Below are 17,630 nucleotides of genomic sequence, written 5' to 3' on the forward strand. Positions count from 1 at the left end.
AGGCTAGCTGCAGAATGCGGCTACACTCACGCGGTACCCGGGTGAAAAGTAACCCATGTGCTAATCCAGATTAAAATCTATCTCTATGCCGTATGTCATACAAACACCAAGAGGGGTCTTAGAGAGTACATATAGCAAGTATTAGAAAGTATAATTAAATAAAATACAAAAAAAAACACTTTAATAATAGAATCAACTAAATAGCCTGTCTTGCTTGAAACAAACTATACACAAGAAAATAACTACACACGCCGATCCTAATAAAGACAAGAACGTAAACTCATGAAATTATTGTTTTGTCACCGTTCTTTGACTTCAGTGTACACAGTGTGTGTGTGTTAAGTGTACACAATGTGTGTTAGTTAAGTTTGAATCTGTCCGTTTGAAGTGGGTCAAAATCGAGTCTAAAGGAGTCGGTTACATACAAACATACAGGTGAAGCTTATAAAAGCATGTTAAAAATTGGCCAAATAGTTATAAACACTGCAACACTATGTGCACTGAGCTAAAAAGTACAAATGTCATCTACAAGTGCCTACCATGATTCCCCGGCTCCTCAACGGGTCTGGTCTCCTCGAGGTCGGTCTGCTCGGGCGCCGGCGAGGGCTCCCTCTTCACGCCCTCCACCGGCTTCAGGTACTCCTGACTGTCGAGCGCTTTGAACAGCATATCCACGAACGGTTTGGTTTCTGTAAACGAGTGGGTATAGAGTGTGAATCCCGTGTGAAGGAACATGTCATACCGATAACAATATTATTTATTATGTGGGCCAACTCGCACCGGGGAAGTACGACACCCCCACAGGAGGCCGGCGGGAAACAGCATGCTACTGTGTTTCATTTGGTGAGTGGGGGAGCCGGAGGCCCATATCGTTTTCCTTTTTATCCTAGTCCCTTTCTTTATTCTTAATCCATTTCTAATTTAAAATCGGCAATTCAACTGTCAAGGCGCAAGGTCTGATCGGCCTTTCGCTACGACTACTCTCCAAATGTTCATGGGCAGTGGTGGAGTTTACCATCAGGGGACCCACCAGCTCCATTGCCGACTATGACATAGAAAATGAAAACGTCTTTTGAAGTAGTTTGAAAAGAAAACATATTGTAATCATAGGAATTATCAATTTAACCACATTACCTTGTTGCAAAAAAACATCCAACTGGTCTAGCATACCATCGCGCAACTCCTCCAGGGGTTTGTCTTTTTTGACGAGAGCGTACACGTACTTGGCGAGAGCAGCTGGGTCCGCGTCGCAGCTGAAATTACGAGTTTTTTTTATTAAAAAATAATAACATTTGAGTTGGTAACACATATTATATGCTTCATACATTACGTTATTATGTTGTGTTCATATAATAATTCATTTCTTATCACATTTATACGCATAAGCAGTGCGCCTTATAAATGAACAGTAAGATACTAGTTTTGGAAAAAATTATTACTTTTATATGTATTCACATTCTCATAGGCCCTTTGTTAATAAAATAAGAAAATTTCCTCCTCTCAATTTATGTCCTCATATAAATGCCAGTTATACCACTTGATTGGAAAGAATCTATTATCTATATCCTATTAGCCGTAACCCGCTGCATCACTCACGTGGTATCTGGCTAAAAAGTAGCCATGTGCTAGTCCAGACTATATATATCTGTACCAAATTTCTACAGATACAATGAGCTTGTTTCATGTGATAGAGATAGAGACAAACATCCGTACATTTCTTCATTTATAATTATAGTAGGATTAGTTACTTAAAGTGTTGCCAGAATTAGGCCATACTGTACCATAATGACCTAGACAAATAATGATATGGGTTTATCATAATTTTTTGTACATTTGTTAAAAATTGCAATCAATGCAAGATTCTTACAAAATTACTATTCTGTTTTCATACAAATAAATGTACATTTCGCTGCTATTAAAAGTCAATGACAAATTCTATGATAATCTAATTGAATTATGTAAGTTTTATCACTAAATATATGATAGTAAAAGAAATTTTTTACTTGAGAAACATATAAAAAGTAAATAATTTAACTACACAATAATGATACAACTAACCAATTTTGAGATATACATTTTTAAACTCATGCATAATCCCCAATCAATCATATCCTTCACGGCCAAAACCATACCAAGCAGCCATTTAACTCTTATTAGTTCACTTAAAACTTAATTCTATTTATATAGACATATCACACACATGAAATTATTAAAATAAACACAAACAAACACACGCATTGCGCTATATTTAAACCATCTGTGTGGCAACATTGATAGTTCAAAAATAGATAATTTTACAATGTTACCTAAATAATAAATCTGTGAGTCGAATGTATTTATAGTTTGTCTAAAAATGATCTGAATAAAGTTAAACAAAGTGGTGATAGCAGTTTAACCAATTGTACAAAAAGGAGTGCTGTGTTTTTTTTTGCGAGTGTATGTATAATTGTTTGACACTCTGAATTCTGATGGTTAACTTAAAAGCTTTTTATATTAGTTCTTAAGTGATGATTACTACTAGAACAATACTATGTGTTCTTGCAATATTTATGTAATTATTTTTTTAACTCAAAAATTAATATTGTGATGGATTATTAACCAATGATGATACTATGTACCAGGTATTTTTTTTTTTATACAAATCCTATGTTCATAACTTTTTTATTTCATTCTTAAAAAATATTTTAATTTGCCATTACTTTTTTAATCTGTAATTTTTATTAAATAACCTCTATATCCATACTTAATAAAAAGAGGAAAAGTATGTGAATTTATGTGTTTGTGAGATTACAGGGGAAATCTCTGAATATTTCAACTTTAAAAATTTATTTCACCATTGGATTGGATGCATAATCTACAAGTGCTATAGGCTATATATTATGTACCACAGACGAAACCGGGGTGATGCTAGTTTTATTATATGTATATTGATGTACACGTTTTACATATTATTAATTAACCTGAAAGCAGGGTGTAATAACTAAAATAATCATTGTCTGAGTAAACATGATATAATATATAATATTATATATAGTATACAATAAATTGCATTATAAATATTTCTAATAATTAAACCTAAATTGAATGAAATAAAATTGAAATCTAGTGTAAATATGTTATGATGTGATAATTAACCTATAATTATTTTCTGTCATCCATATTATGCATCTTGAGAAATTCGAAAGTTAGTTTTTAGGTTATGCCTACTTTAGCTCTAGTGCTTTTTAATTTTCAATTAGTCGAATTTCAACATAGGAAAAATCCACGTAAAAATAAATTTACAATTGATTAGGTCTATTGATAATACTTATATGTGTCGAAAATAACTTTGATAAGTTTCTAAATGTCAAAATCGCTTCGTCGAGCCTGATTACGAAATTGTAACGTGACACTCGGGTAATAATATTGGTGATAAAAGTGTATTCGTAACTATTGTTTTTATTGTAAAATGTGTTAAAATTAATGATAAATTTGTGTTAGTTGTACGGATTTTGCGAAATAAGTGATAATATAAACATGGCCGAAAAAGTACTCACAGGGGTTCCAATATGGACGTCAACCAACTTTTAAACACATCTGGATTTTCAATAATCATTTTAAATACTAAAACACGTTTGTCACGCACAAAAATCCATGTAAAATATACTTGTTTAATCAGATATAATAATAAAAAAAGCACGAAATTATTAATTCGCAGGATATGTCCACGACTTTCGCGTTTCACTTCTCCTTGGAAATTATTTTTTTCTAATGTTTGTAGTGCTGCCAGCTACAAGTTACTAATTCTATTTTTCCCGAGAAAGAATAAAATCTGTTCAATTTTCCCTTCGCAGATAAAATAATTGTTAAATTTTTAAATTTTCTAAAACAATAATTTGAGGAAGAAGAAAATGTAAGCACATTCCAATTTAGTTTTAAATAATCATAAAAGAACAAGCCATGATTTCTCAAAAAAAAAAAATCAATGTGTTTTTTTTTTAACGATGAAAAAAATTTATAGTTTTAGATAACTCAAATGAGCACTCCTTGAGGATGAATATACTTGCAACTCGGTTGATTAGGTAGGTAATCATTGCTATTGTCAGATTCAATCATCTTCATCATGAGCATCATCATTTTGTAAAAATACAGCATCAGCATTTTTCCTTTAAAATTTAAGTGATTTTTAATCTGTATATTGACAACTCTAGCTTGACAAACCGCAGAACATGGGTCCCATTCGCACTTGACATCAACGAAAAATAAAGCACTTTAAATGGCAAGTGCCGTCAATTAGCAAGTTGGCAACACAGTTTGTAATTACAGATTCGTGAACGCGTTCTGGAAAGATTTTTGGCGTTTGCTAGGCTTATTTTTGTATTAAAATACTTTAACAATTGTTAAGTTTAACTTAAAGAAATGGTAAGTGATATTGCGCTATATCTAAGACTACATAAATCAACTATTATTTCGTGGTAAAATTGGATTCTAAACTTAAAAAATGGCGGTAAAGTCAGGTTATGTTTTTCTGTTTGCAGTCTCATACAATATTATTAGTACAACCGGGTTCTAAGCCTGAAACACGGACCTATTCAGACTATGAAAGCGTAAATGACTGTATGGAAGGTGTTTGTAAGATTTACGAAGAACATTTGAAGCGAAGAAATCCAAATACACCTACAATAACTTACGACATATCGCAATTATTCGATTTTATCGACCAAGTGAGTATCGTATTCCATTTCTATGAAACGCTTTAGCTTCATAAACAAAGATGCGTAGTTAGAAATGCTGACAAGGTGTTTTCTGCTGCAACATTATATTATTCATGAAGTTTGATATGATTCGACATGTAATTATACTTGTGTGTTTGTTTATTACTAGGTTTATGTAAAAAAATAAGTAAACTTAAAAGTTTAAAGGTTTTTACCCACAGCACTTAAGAATGTGAATTAAGTCCCAAAAATTGTTAGCATGAGCTTTAATGGCATTACATATAATAGAATTCCTCCACATTCTTTTTAATATATAATTTAATCACGTAAATTTGAAAGAGGGTAGAACAATATTGAAATGGTTTATGAATAATTACCATGTTATGGGTTTCAATTGAAAATTTTCATATGTAATCAAATGTTTGATATTTAATAAAATTCACAATCCTGAGTAATAAGGAATTTTCAGGGAATAATTTCTGTGTTCTTTGACTTCAGGATATAATTATAACTGAGAGCAGATAGCTACAATACATTTACCCTGGTCTCACAATGTATATGCATATTAATAGGACCACAGTAATTTATTCATTTTAAAATTTCCAACAATGTATATATAACAAAGACAGATATTTTTTTATATAGATTACATTTAAGTCTACTGTATTGTTAATTACATGCACACAATTTGTCAATTTGGTAACAAAGTATATAACAAAATATTAAAATAGAATTATGCTAATTCTATTGAGATATATACAATACAAAGGAAAAAATAGTCCCAGATGCGTAGTTTCATATAAAAGTCAATTTTGAAAATGTCACTAAAATGGTGTGTTTTTACTTCTATTATACCTATGAAATAATATCCCAGCTCCTCCATGAAGCTAAGTAGTCTGTGAGAGCTGAAGAAACCTCATGGACCTAGGCGAAGCCAAGCCTTACCCTGTAATCTACAATTGCCTTGCATAAGAGATGCTTGTTGAAGGGACTATGCCCTGTAAGGGTCCTGTTTTTAGTTAATATAACATACTGTAATTGCATATTGTAATGATTAATTATTGTTTGATATTTTTATTATTTTATGATTTCTTTAACTCACTGAGTTATAAATTATTGTAATTAAAATTACTAAGTATACATTACTTGGCAAGCTCCATATAAAATTTCCTTTATTAGTTGTAGGCAATTCTTAATAATAATGTCTTTAAATTCTAAATATATAATGCCCTACCCCACAATGGGACACCCCAATTAACTCATCTCGTGTTTCTTTCAGTTGGCAGACCTCAGTTGCCTTGTTTACCAAAAATCAACGAATACCTACGCACCATACAATAAAGATTGGATCAAAGAAAAAATATATGTTCTATTACGTCAAGCGGCCGGACAGAGCGTGTAGTTATAGATGTATGTAAGATAAACATTGATTTTCCTTGTAACATGTCACACGCTATTTGTGAGTTGAATGGAGGTTTGTAAGTGGATCAAAATGATGTTTTAGTGGCAATGAAAAAATATATTTCAAGCACATTATAACATCTATATTTGATCTCTCTTCTAGTAATATTTAATGGAAATTTACGAGTGGAATTATAATTAGATAGCCAGGTATTGTTTCAAATAATTATTATAGTGTAGAAATGTGCCTCGAACCTATCCATATTTTGTAAGATACGTTACTTGATAGAACAAGTATTCACTTAGCACCAAACAGTATGATTTGACTGGGTTTTTATTAGGTTAAATAAAAAAAAAACAATCTAAGCTTATTTAATAGCCCAGAAAAATCTTATGATAGAATTCCAATATTGTGTGATGTGTTACATAAATAACTTTTCTTCTTATTGTAGTCAAATTAAGACTATACAGAGCTTCTTTATGGAAGTTTTTTTTTTCACCAATTATGTATGATAGTTGTATGGTGATTAATGATTTGTCTGTATCCACAAAATTTATTTGATTTAAATTACTAATAAAGAATGTGACTTATAAAAATGCTATCTTCAAAGCTAAGCCTGATTTGTTCAAGTTACTCTAAATATAAATTTAATGTTGGATAAAAAGTAAAAGCAATAATTATTAGCCACACATAGCCATAAGTTAAAATTTTTTGACATTTGAACAGCTTTAAAGATAGAAGGTAAATGATAAATTATAGCACAGATTAAAAATTACAAAACATGTAATTTTTAATCTGTTATGTTATAGTCTGTATTTCATTTGGTAAATAATTCTTTGCCTAATGTTATCAATAATGGTTCCACAACCATCTGACATTTAGTTTTTTGTACTTTTCTTATTTACGAGTCAACTGTAAAGCAGTTTTTTTCTTTTTGAGGTCTTTTTGTGAAGATATACAGGTTAGATTGTAGTGTGAAAACAGAATATCTTTTTTTTTGTTGACAAGTATGAATATTAATTTTTGTTATAGTAACTCTTAAGGTTAATGTAAGATTAAAATATCATAAGTATGTGTTTGTTTTATTTTTACCCATTTCATTGACTTGAGAAAACCAGAAACTTACTTTAATCAGAATAATTAAGTATACACATTCTATCACCAGTAATATGTTATTTTTTTTATGAATAATTTTTGTTAATGGAGTGTCTAGTTAAAATTTGACTAACTTTTATCCCGGTGACCCGAATCAGGATAATGAGAAACCTCATAAAAATAATGTGTTGTCACTGATCGTTGATAAGTGTAAAAAGTTTGAATTAAACCTGTCCATTTAAAGTGAGTCTAAAGGAGTTGGTTACATACGAAAACACTGGTGAAGTTTTCATAGTTCCCAATGTATATAGCATATTTACATTATTTGTAACTAGATGGCGTTTTACAAAATGTTTAAAAATCGTTGAAAATAGTTTAAATGCGGCTATAAAACGCTATATAATATCGTTGGTTTACACAATAATTTTAAATGATCACCTCAATTAATGTCTGCGCCTGATATCTTCTATAATCTGTTCTTTTACATTTTCGAACCGATTACAAAACACATCAACATCCTGTCTTGATTCTCGCGCCAAAATACCGATCAATTGAATGAATTGTACCAACGTTAAACCTTCTCGATTAGGATCAAGTCGTTCGTAGGATCTTATGAAGAAGTCCTCTGATATTATTCTGCCATCTATTATTTCGCATTTAACAAACCATTTTAATATAATTGAGAATCCGGCTAAACCTCCATCGCTCGCACCGCGCAGTGTTGTGTACACTTCTTCTAAATTCATAAGTAAATAAAATAAGTTTATCAAAGTCATAAAGAAACGTAATGAAATGAAAAGAGTGGGTCATGCTTTTAGACAATTATTTTCGCATGTATGTTCGGTATCGGTAAACACGACTATAGATAGAGAAGAATAAATATGCTTGTTGGCCTTATTAAACTGGGTACTAAGTAAAAGTACTAAAAGACTAAGTTTAAAAAATTATTCACAATAAGAAAGCTGCTACTTTACTTAGTGACATAGGTTATACAAGTACCACGCGCGAAGCCGGTGCGAATAGCCAATTTATTATATTTTATTTAACATAATATATTATCTTCAATATATATTTTAAAACCACAACAGCTTTTTCTGACAAAGGTACCATACAGAAGATTTATATACTTATATTGATTTCTTTTCGAAAATTTTGAATAAATAAAACACAAATTAATGTTCATAACATTTATTGGTATCTATATTCTACTATTTACAAAAAAAAAACATTAATTATTTATCTATAAGAACTATGATACTAATCATACAATACCAAGACACAAAATTCACTCCCTGGGTGTTCAACTGGCTCTGGGTCTTCCAACTATTGTCTTTCAACATTTCATCCAAATAGGTGCAGTAATTTATCCGTAAAAGCGTTACACACTTTGTTTATAAAATTTGTATGAATTTGTAGTGTGCCTTATGTGATCGCGCATGCGTTATGTATGTCCCTACAAAAGGTCTGAACGCTCGTACAACTTTCCATAGTGCAGTTTCGACACTAACATGTCATCTTCGTTTAGTTCTATGTGTTTTGGAGGAATCATCGCTGCGCCCACTGATCTAAAATATAAAAATGTATTTTTCTTTACAATAAACTAAAGCATAACAGACATAAATTTAATTTAAACGGGGGGCACCAGCTTAGAAAATGAATCATCAAAATCAGTGAAGCCAGTCGAAAGTTCCGAAATAACAATGCCAAAAAAATTAAGTCTTATTGACAATCTCTCCATTTTTGGAGTCGGTTTAAAACAATTCAAAATTAAATTCGTCTTATTGTTAATCAACGCTTGATAAATTTATAGCGTTTCTTATACATAATATCTAGTAAATATTTTCTATTAGATAATAATTTTCTACTGAAAGAAGACCTTTCTTTTAGTATTTTAGTATTGACGTCTCTGGCGAGGAGGGACCACTCGTGATTCTAAAATGGAACTAAATGACAACAATTTATTATAAAACACAAAAAAAGTCGAGTGCTAAAACCAAACAGAAACAGTCGAATTAAGAACCAACCTCCTTTGTTTTTGGGACGTCACTTAAAATAAAACGAACATGTGTAAAAAGAAATCTATTGTCAGTTACGGATTGCGTTCGAGTATATACCTGCCCTCAGCGTTGAGAAAGTTGAAAGTTGAGCACGCGTGTTCCGTCGGCAGTATCTCAACGTTGAGTTTAGCTTCCCGACTGGCTCTAAACACTGAGTTCAGTGTCTGTCGCTCCTTCGAGTCTAGGCCTAAGATCTGAAAAAAATGTATGCTACATGTAAAAATGTATACTATGTGTTTAGAATGTATACTACATGTTACAGATGTATACCACCTATAAGAAATAAGAGCCTCATGTGTATAGCATAGTCACAAATTACTTTTTCATAAAGAAACATAATATAAGTAAAGAAATGTGTCATTTATGTAATAACAACCTGATGGTAAGCAATCACCAGAGCACGTGAACATTTGCAGAGGTTGGTCCATTGTAATGCATTGCTGCCCGTTTTCAAGGGGTAAAGGATAAGGAAAGGATTGACAACGGGAATAAAGGAATGGATATATTTTATTGATATAGCAACTTACCACAAGATCAATCTTCGGCACAAGAATTCTGAAAAATGTGAGAGACTCGGCCGTTATCTCGTCTGCATTGTGCACTTGCCAAGACAGCACTGTTCTGAAATATTGTTGAAGACTTGTTTCTAAATAATACTACAGATTGCTTGCTTGTGAGAATATCAATATAAAAAGTTGCCTACATGTTATTCCAGTGGTCCAGCTGTCTAAGAACCAAATTTCATTGCAATCGGTTCAGTAGTTTTAGTTCAGTAGTGAATGAGCAACAAACACACACACATCCTTACAAACGTTGCCATTTGTAATATTAGTACGATAAGTTAACAATATTACATTGTTATCACTACATATAAAACAAAGTTGCTTTCTCTGTCCCTATTTCCCTGTGTATGCTTAAATTTTTAAAACTACGATACGGATTTTGATGGGTTTTTTTATAGAAAGAGAGACTCAAGAGGAAGGATTATATGTATAATAACATCTTTTAAACTACTCTGAATTTAACGAGTGCGAAGCCGCGGGCAATAGCTAGTAATAGATAATGTAATAAATAATGCATAGACTTTACTTTCTGCAATCGACAAAGATAAATATTGTATCATTATTATTAATTCATCTGTCAACTCTGAAACTCACCTTGGGAATATAGCCATAGGCCCAAGTACTGTCAGTCCATTGTTCAAACGGAACCCAAACTAGAACAGAAAGAGTAGAATTAGTGTATTAATAAAATGTAATGTGTAATGCAATAATTTACTGAAAGAATTCTCAATAATTGTACTTTTTGTTTAATGAAATATTTTTTTATCATTTGTTTCCACTTGATCAGCTCTCCGAATTGGTGGTAAATAGTAAAACTATGTTATCACAAATCAAAACTGCTTCTAGAAATAGTCAAATGCACATATGCTACCCGCTTTCAAGGGCAAAGGGATAAGGACAGGATTGACAACTGGAAAGAGGAAATGGACTAAGAAGGGTGAGGTAAAGGAAATGGTAATTCAGCATTCTCCATGTTTGAGTTTTAAGATTAATGAGTTTAATAATTATAGATATACCTACCGTACCATAGGAGTCTATCATCAGGCCGAGGTCCTGCTCCATATTGATTACCCGCACTGTGGTTTTTCCATCACCCTCATACGCTGCTTTGTGGCGTACATAACTTAAAAATTTAAACAGGAAAGGTATACTAATTTTTATGTATTTTAAACGGCGTAAATTTATTATTTATTCACTACAAATATAATAAACTAATGTAAACTTAATAAAAAATAAGTTTAATATAAATTAAAAAGACAAATGCGATTTTTATTAGTACATAAAAGCTGTATACTTCCTCAGATATATATTTACCTTGTGCACGAAAATTTTCTAGCTTTTAAATTTACAGGCGACCGCCACACAGCTAAACTGACTAGCCGTAATTTATTCAGCACCATTTTCCAATAACGAATTCAATTAAATACTAAATACGTCGCAATGAAAATTCGCGACAAAAATATATCGGCATTTATTTGACATTTTAAACAGATCATTGTCATTTGTCAAGATAATCATTGAAATTTATATACCACAGATAAGAATAGCCAATCGTGATATAATATAGGTAATCTAGGTACTTTTTTACTTGTATTCTTAAAGCATGAAATTTTTAAATCGTTTTTTCCTGATAATTTACATCTATACTAATACTATATAGCTGAAGAGTTTGTATGTTTGTTTGAACGCGCTAATCTCATGAACTGCACGTCCATTTTGAAGATGTGTCGCGGGCGAAGCCGGGGCGGACCGTTAGTGATAATATAAAATAGGAAGTGGGTACCTAATACATGCTACTACTTAGGTAGATGCTAGTTTACTTGTAATCTTAGAGCTTTTAAGTTTTTAAGTTGTTTTCCTGATAATTTACATTAGTTATAATTATAAAGAGGTTGTGATGCATAATCCAGCATCGCCTATGGTATATCATCGGAGAATAGCCAATATCCCTCTTGAATCACGTACATAAATGTAATAATTTTTAAAAATCTATAACGCGTTCAGACGAACAAATTCTGTCCATCCATTTGAGAGCTATAGTGCAATAGACACATACACACAAACAGGCAGATAGGCTTCGACGTAAAAGTTTTATCGGGGGGGTTATAATAAAATAACGGTAAATTTCCATAAATAAAACAAAAAAGAATAGAATTTATGTTTATTTTTACAAATATTTATTTAATGACTAAATCAGTACAAAAATATAATACTCGCGTATAAACATGTATTTACAAATAGCTCAAATAAAGCAGAGTATATATATTACAGAGTTTATTTTGATAACTTTAGGCGTTGTATACACTACCGACTGCAGTGTAGCGTTAAGCTTCGTGTATACAACGCTTTATACACCTCTTTTATAGCTAGGAACTTGTTATAAGTATATGTCATAGATATTTCAATAGAATTAAAGATTTAATTTAAACATTTTAAACAAAATTAGACGCGTATTGTATTAAATTATAAAAAACGGAATATTTTTTATCAAATTTATTAAAGAGTCGATACATTCATAATATTCGATATAAAATATATTTCTAAATTTAAATCTTTTAAGACCTATCCGGAAGTCCGATTGCAAAAGCCTCTACTATCGACATAAAACGCATCGTTAACGAAAACCTCTATTTATAAAATTACGACGCACCATTTTTCATAAAATTATTTATTTTTTATAAATTAATTCCTTAATTTCCTTAGTAATAATTTGTGCATAATTCAAAATGGCGCACGTGGAACCCGTTTTGGCGCGCAAAGTGACATTTGTACAAGTTTGGTAACTGAACTATGGCTGTCAATTAAATATTATTTTATAGGGCTACACCAGACACTATTATTTCGTTTTATTTATTAATTTAAAATTATAAATAGTAAAAAGAAGTCCGATCAGCCTATTTCGAAGCTATATAAAATATGGTTATGGAAGTTTAGTGTGTGATTTATTACAGGTCTAGTAAGTATACTCAATTAGGTACGAATAGGGTTGCCAATCTGAAATTTACAGTAAGAAAGAAAAATCGAGTGTCAAAAGATTTTTAGTAATAACGATACATCGTGTGAGTATATAAGAATAAACTGGACTTTATGAGAATTAACTGTAAAGTATTATTTCCTATTCCTCAAAACTGTGGATAGGCAACCCTATTTAGTTTAAAACAGACATTTCACCTTATGTTGATTCATGGTAACACTGGATATTGACTAGTTCTATAATTATATACAAAAAGTTACAACTGGTCTTAAATCGATACAATTTTTACAATATTCTACATGCTACAATAGGCCGGGGGCTGTGCGGGAATTTTCTTATGTCATCTAATACCACAAATTCGAGCGAATATCACCTTAATAATAAACATTAATATATTCATATAATTTTACTAATATTAAACTAATTTATTAAATTTTACTAACGGCGATAAGACGTGGTTTCTATTTATAATCTAGTAATCGCTATCAGACACAATTGGTTTAAAGCTCTCCTAAACCTGGAGAAAATTCAATTTACTGGAATATAATTATTGAGGTAGCATAGAAACAACATAAAGATATGAACATAACATCTCCTATATGAATGATTTTGCATGAAATACTCTTAACAAAACCAGCAATTTTAATTTTAATTTCATCGCCACTTACGGATATAGTTAATTCTTTTACTTTAACAGTATACAAAAATAATTTCAAATTTAAATAAATATTTTGAACTCGTATTACAAAACTTCAAACGTTGCTTAATCAAAATAACTTGAAATGCATTTCAATCAATAATATACAAATCGAGCCTACGCGTCGCAAATGCAACTATATATCACCATAAAAAAATATCAAATGACATAAGAAATTTTCCAACCGGCTCCCTGCCTACAATTCGCGGTTAATACTCGGTTGCTCCCTCGTCGGCCTCTTTGGTATGAACGAGACGGTCATCAAGTCGTCCTCCTCTTGCAATAGACAACCGTCAGACGATTTGTTCCTTTGGAATAATCTGTGGATTTAATTTTTTATTTTATTTTGTTGTCTATGGTCAGATGTTAGAGCAATCTGTGGCTGAAACTGTCACTACATATCAAATTGTATTTTTTATCTATGGAATATTTTACTTGACAACTGACACTGGCCAATGGTTATTGTATTTGCTTAAATGTTTAAGAAAAAAATAAAAATTTATAAATAGTGACAGTCTCCAACAAATATTGCAAATCTAATGTAAACATAAAAATAATCTATGAACTAAACACATATCAAGCATTAACCATAATAAGACATTTGTTGGATTTATTTCAAAGTTGATTTTATGATAACGGTAACAAAATATAAATTTATTATTAATAAAAAAAAATTTTGATTGACTAATTTTAACACTAACTCTAAGTAACACTGTCTCTCTGTATTCTCTTTATGCATAAACCACTGAGCCGATTTACATGAAATTTGGCACAGAGATAGTTCGAGACCCTAGACAGGACAAAGGATAGTCTTTATCTCGGAAATCCCATGTGAGCGGAAAATATGCGGGAGAAACCCTTGCACTTTCAAAATTCTCCTTTCACCAAGCTGACGAAGTCGCAGGCGGAAAGCTGGTTAAATACAAATTAAAAAAAATTGCTTAAACAAATGTCTTAATATGTATGTTATGGTGCATTCACACTCTCGCGCGATTGGCGACGCGCACAACAAACACGCGCGTGTGAACAGTGCGCACGAAATAAGTACTAATTATTAGTATGAACAGATTGGCATGCGAATGTTCCATCGAATGTTATACGAATGTGTAAATGCAACATAAGTGTTAGTGAGACGTGTACAAGGAAATGTTTTCCAAGAGGAGAATGTTTCTGAACCCGTCCCGTGTCCCACTGTGGGGACGGGGACAGATGCATCCATCTGTTTCTATGATCAATTTTTTTAGAGACAAATAATTTGATACAACAGCTGATCAGCCTTGCAAGCGAGTGCAAGTTTTTTTTTATTTGTTATTTATTTTTAAATATTTTTTTTTATTTAAATATAAGCTTAAAGCTACCAAACAGTTAGTGCCGCCACCGGGACACACACGAAAAAATATATTAGTCAGTTACACACCAAACGACTAGACCTTTATTAGTGCTGTTTTGAGCGGGTCCCTCTTGCTAGAGTGAAACAAAAGAGTGACAGAGTGAGACGGTTATATAATAGTGCTAATTAATTGTTATACAGTAGATTTAATCAAAGTAGTAATACAAAAAAAAAATCATAATCGAAGTCATTCATCTCTTTTTGTCCTTCTATTCGTCGCTCAACATTATTTAACACAAAAGTACCGTCACAGAAAAAAAATTATCCATTTATCTCCTCTACCGTACTCTTACAAACCTCCCTTTCAAACCCTTTCTAAGAAAAAAAATCGTACAATAGACTTATTTTTTAATTTTTTGTCTTGTCTCAAACAAACTTCTCTTTCATGTTTATCGATAAAAAAGTTTTTAACTTAACATTTCACTCATAGCCACTTCACTTAGGCATTCAATACATCCTCTATTCCTCGTTTCACCACCATTTACCACATACAAACGAACCTCTCTTTCGAGTCTATCGAATAAAAAAAAAATTTTATTAATTTTTTTTTTTCAATTTTTTTTTTGTATTTTCCCCCCATTTCCCCCTAAAGCCCCGGCCGCACACGCACCTGGCGAGCGGCGAGGCGGCGGCGTCGGGCGCGGGCTTGTCGGCGCGCGCGCGGGCGCGGGGCGGCGCGGCGGCGGCGGGGGGCCGCGCGCGCAGCTCCGCCTCGTACTCCGCCGTGCGCAGCGACGAGGGGCTTGGCTTCTTGAACCTGCCGTTTCATCATACTCACGCGTGTAAAACTTGAAACGGGCTTTTTTTATTCATGACTAGCGGCCCGTGTTACATGTATATAGCCGACTAGCTGCGCCCCGCGGTTTCACCCGCGTAAGTCCGTATCCCGTAGGAATATCGGGATAAAGAGTTGCCTATATGTTATTCCAGTTGTCCAGCTGTCTACGTACCAAATTTCATTGCAATTGATTCAGTAATTTTTGCATGTTACAAACACACACATCTTTACAAACTGTCGCATTTATAATATTATATATTAATTAAGTAGGCTAGTAGGAAGTAGGACAGCATTCCTCAATAAATTGGCTATTTAAAACTGAAAGAATATTTCAAAACGGACCAGTGGATCCTGAGATTACTGCGTTCAAACAAACAAACTATACAGCTTTATAACAGTAGTATAAATAGGGCAGCACTGAAACCACGACCCCCAATCATATGAACTGGAGGCCGGTTTCCTTAACCTCACCCTTCCCACTTAATTCCTTCTCTCCAGTCGTCAACTCTTCCCACACACCTCACCCCATAAAGCGGACAGAGGCTTTCCCTCTGCGAATGTCCACGAGCGCTGCTGACCGCTCACCATGACCTTGTCTATTTGCTAGCAAGTAGAAATAATAAAGCAACAATACATACGTTTTGAGCAAGAGGCTGGAACACACGACCGACACGGAGCTCATCGCCATTGCCGCTGACGCCATCCACGGCTGGAAGTATGACAAAATCTTATCAGTTTCGGCTTTATTCATACGGTTACAGCGTGACTTATGAATGAATGTATGGATGTTTGTTACTTGTTCACGTGAAAGCAACTTATCGTATCCGCTTGAAATTTGGTACAGAGATAGATTACATTATAAAATTAGTATATTGGCTTTACTTTTTACCGAGGCGAGGCCGGGGCGGACCGCTAGTTTATTATAAAATCGAATTTAACATATATTTAAATTATGAACAGTTTGATTTATAATGAGATCTATACATACAACAAAAAAACTGCACAATCTATTAGATATTAGCACAGAAAGAAATGAATGAATGAACGATTTGTCGTACTCTCATTCAATAGTACCTAAACCACAAAAAATATAACAAACTGTCAATAAATTAATACCTGTCAGTATAGATTCGTGGATGAAAATGAAAGCAGGAATGAATTAATGATTGATTGAATGAATGAATGGATGATAAAATAGATGAATAAAGGAATGAACGAATGAAAAGATTATGAATAAGTATTCGAGAAATAGATTGATGCATAAATGAAGGGAAAAATGAACGAATAAAAGATTGAATTAACAAGTATTTTAAGGAATGGATAGATGAATAAATGAAGGGGTAAATGAATGAAGTAATGACTGAATAAATTACTAAATGAATGAATGAATGAATAAAAATTAGATTAAATTATTGGATAAATGTGTGAATGTTGGAATGGTGCAGGCGGAGGAGGTGGGGGAGGAGGAGGCGGAGGGGGAGGAGGCGGAGGGGGAGGGTGTCGCGCACCTGCAGCTGCAGGCCGAGCAGCGCGAAGGCGCCGCTGGCGAGCGGGATGGCGAGCAGGTTGTAGACGGACGCGAACACGAAGTTGAGGCGGATGCGGCGCACCGTCGCGCGCGACAGCCGCAGGCACGCCGCCACGTCCAGCAGGTCGTCCTGCAAGACAGTACGTCCTGTCTATACTCTAGCCAGTAACAAATATCCCTCGTGTAGTTTTAAATATCTAAGCATGGATATATAGGGACAGGCGCGGGAAGCGACTTTTTTTTTACTATTTAGGGAAGGTGTTATTTTGAGACTGAAAAAAAATAAAATAATTATTTTTAGCAAGAGACCGAAGCGCCTTCCACTTGTCAAGTGTCAAGACAAGTGCAAGTAACAGCCCTGACTGTCTGACTGTATCTTCTTCACGTCTAAACTATTACACCGATTTCGATGAAATTTAGCACAAAGCTAATATTTTAGACTATCTCACGGC

The 17,630-nt window shown here is 33.0% G+C and overlaps 4 protein-coding genes across 4 annotated transcripts in view; 1 reads left to right on the forward strand and 3 right to left on the reverse strand.

Annotated features, from left to right (window-relative positions):
* Positions 1 to 539: 539 nt before the first annotated feature.
* Positions 540 to 3,766, reverse strand: LOC119838193 (RNA-binding protein 27-like; the record flags this gene model as incomplete). Its single annotated transcript, XM_038364037.1, has 3 exons — positions 3,537 to 3,766; positions 1,135 to 1,253; positions 540 to 689 (listed from the first exon to the last, which is right to left on the reverse strand). Coding segments are annotated over exons 1-3 (328 nt in total), but the record flags the coding sequence as incomplete, so codon positions are not given.
* Positions 3,767 to 4,245: 479 nt separating this feature from the next.
* LOC119838186 (enhancer of rudimentary homolog) lies at positions 4,246 to 7,168 on the forward strand. The gene is made up of 3 exons (XM_038364030.1): positions 4,246 to 4,401; positions 4,518 to 4,703; positions 5,974 to 7,168. The coding sequence occupies exons 1-3, from the start codon at positions 4,399 to 4,401 to the stop codon at positions 6,094 to 6,096; spliced, it is 312 nt and encodes a 103-aa protein (XP_038219958.1). The 5' UTR covers positions 4,246 to 4,398; the 3' UTR covers positions 6,097 to 7,168.
* A 1,239-nt stretch (positions 7,169 to 8,407) lies between these two features.
* LOC119838130 (NADH dehydrogenase [ubiquinone] 1 alpha subcomplex assembly factor 3-like) lies at positions 8,408 to 11,304 on the reverse strand. Its single transcript, XM_038363962.1, has 6 exons — positions 11,126 to 11,304; positions 10,832 to 10,934; positions 10,406 to 10,464; positions 9,776 to 9,869; positions 9,306 to 9,442; positions 8,408 to 8,756 (listed from the first exon to the last, which is right to left on the reverse strand). The coding sequence occupies exons 1-6, from the start codon at positions 11,209 to 11,211 to the stop codon at positions 8,645 to 8,647; spliced, it is 591 nt and encodes a 196-aa protein (XP_038219890.1). The 5' UTR covers positions 11,212 to 11,304; the 3' UTR covers positions 8,408 to 8,644.
* Positions 11,305 to 12,898: 1,594 nt separating this feature from the next.
* Positions 12,899 to 17,630, reverse strand: part of LOC119838052 (copper-transporting ATPase 2-like) — a 49,350-nt gene continuing 44,618 nt past the window's right edge. Inside the window, 4 exon segments of the mRNA XM_038363859.1 lie at positions 12,899 to 13,802; positions 15,483 to 15,629; positions 16,289 to 16,359; positions 17,159 to 17,308. Coding sequence (XP_038219787.1) covers positions 13,679 to 13,802; positions 15,483 to 15,629; positions 16,289 to 16,359; positions 17,159 to 17,308 — 492 coding nt within the window. The 3' untranslated portion in view covers positions 12,899 to 13,678.

The sequence above is a fragment of the Zerene cesonia genome, unplaced genomic scaffold (genome assembly GCF_012273895.1).
Source record: "Zerene cesonia ecotype Mississippi unplaced genomic scaffold, Zerene_cesonia_1.1 Zces_u001, whole genome shotgun sequence".
NCBI classification, from domain to species: Eukaryota; Metazoa; Arthropoda; class Insecta; order Lepidoptera; family Pieridae; genus Zerene; species Zerene cesonia.

What these genes read in the sequence shown, in the direction of transcription:
- LOC119838186 (XM_038364030.1), top strand. An exon ending in TATTCGATTTTATCGACCAA is followed by an intron (nt 4,704 to 5,973) that starts GTGAGTATCGTA and finishes TGTTTCTTTCAG; the next exon opens with TTGGCAGACCTCAGTTGCCT.
- LOC119838130 (XM_038363962.1), bottom strand. Translation starts at nt 11,211, where the DNA reads ATGGTGCTGAATAAATTACGGCTAGTCAGTTTAGCTGTGTGGCGGTCG. An exon ending in AGAAAATTTTCGTGCACAAG is followed by an intron (nt 10,935 to 11,125) that starts GTAAATATATAT and finishes TAAATTTTTAAG; the next exon opens with TTATGTACGCCACAAAGCAG. An exon ending in TGCCGAAGATTGATCTTGTG is followed by an intron (nt 9,443 to 9,775) that starts GTAAGTTGCTAT and finishes CATTTTTTTCAG; the next exon opens with ATCTTAGGCCTAGACTCGAA.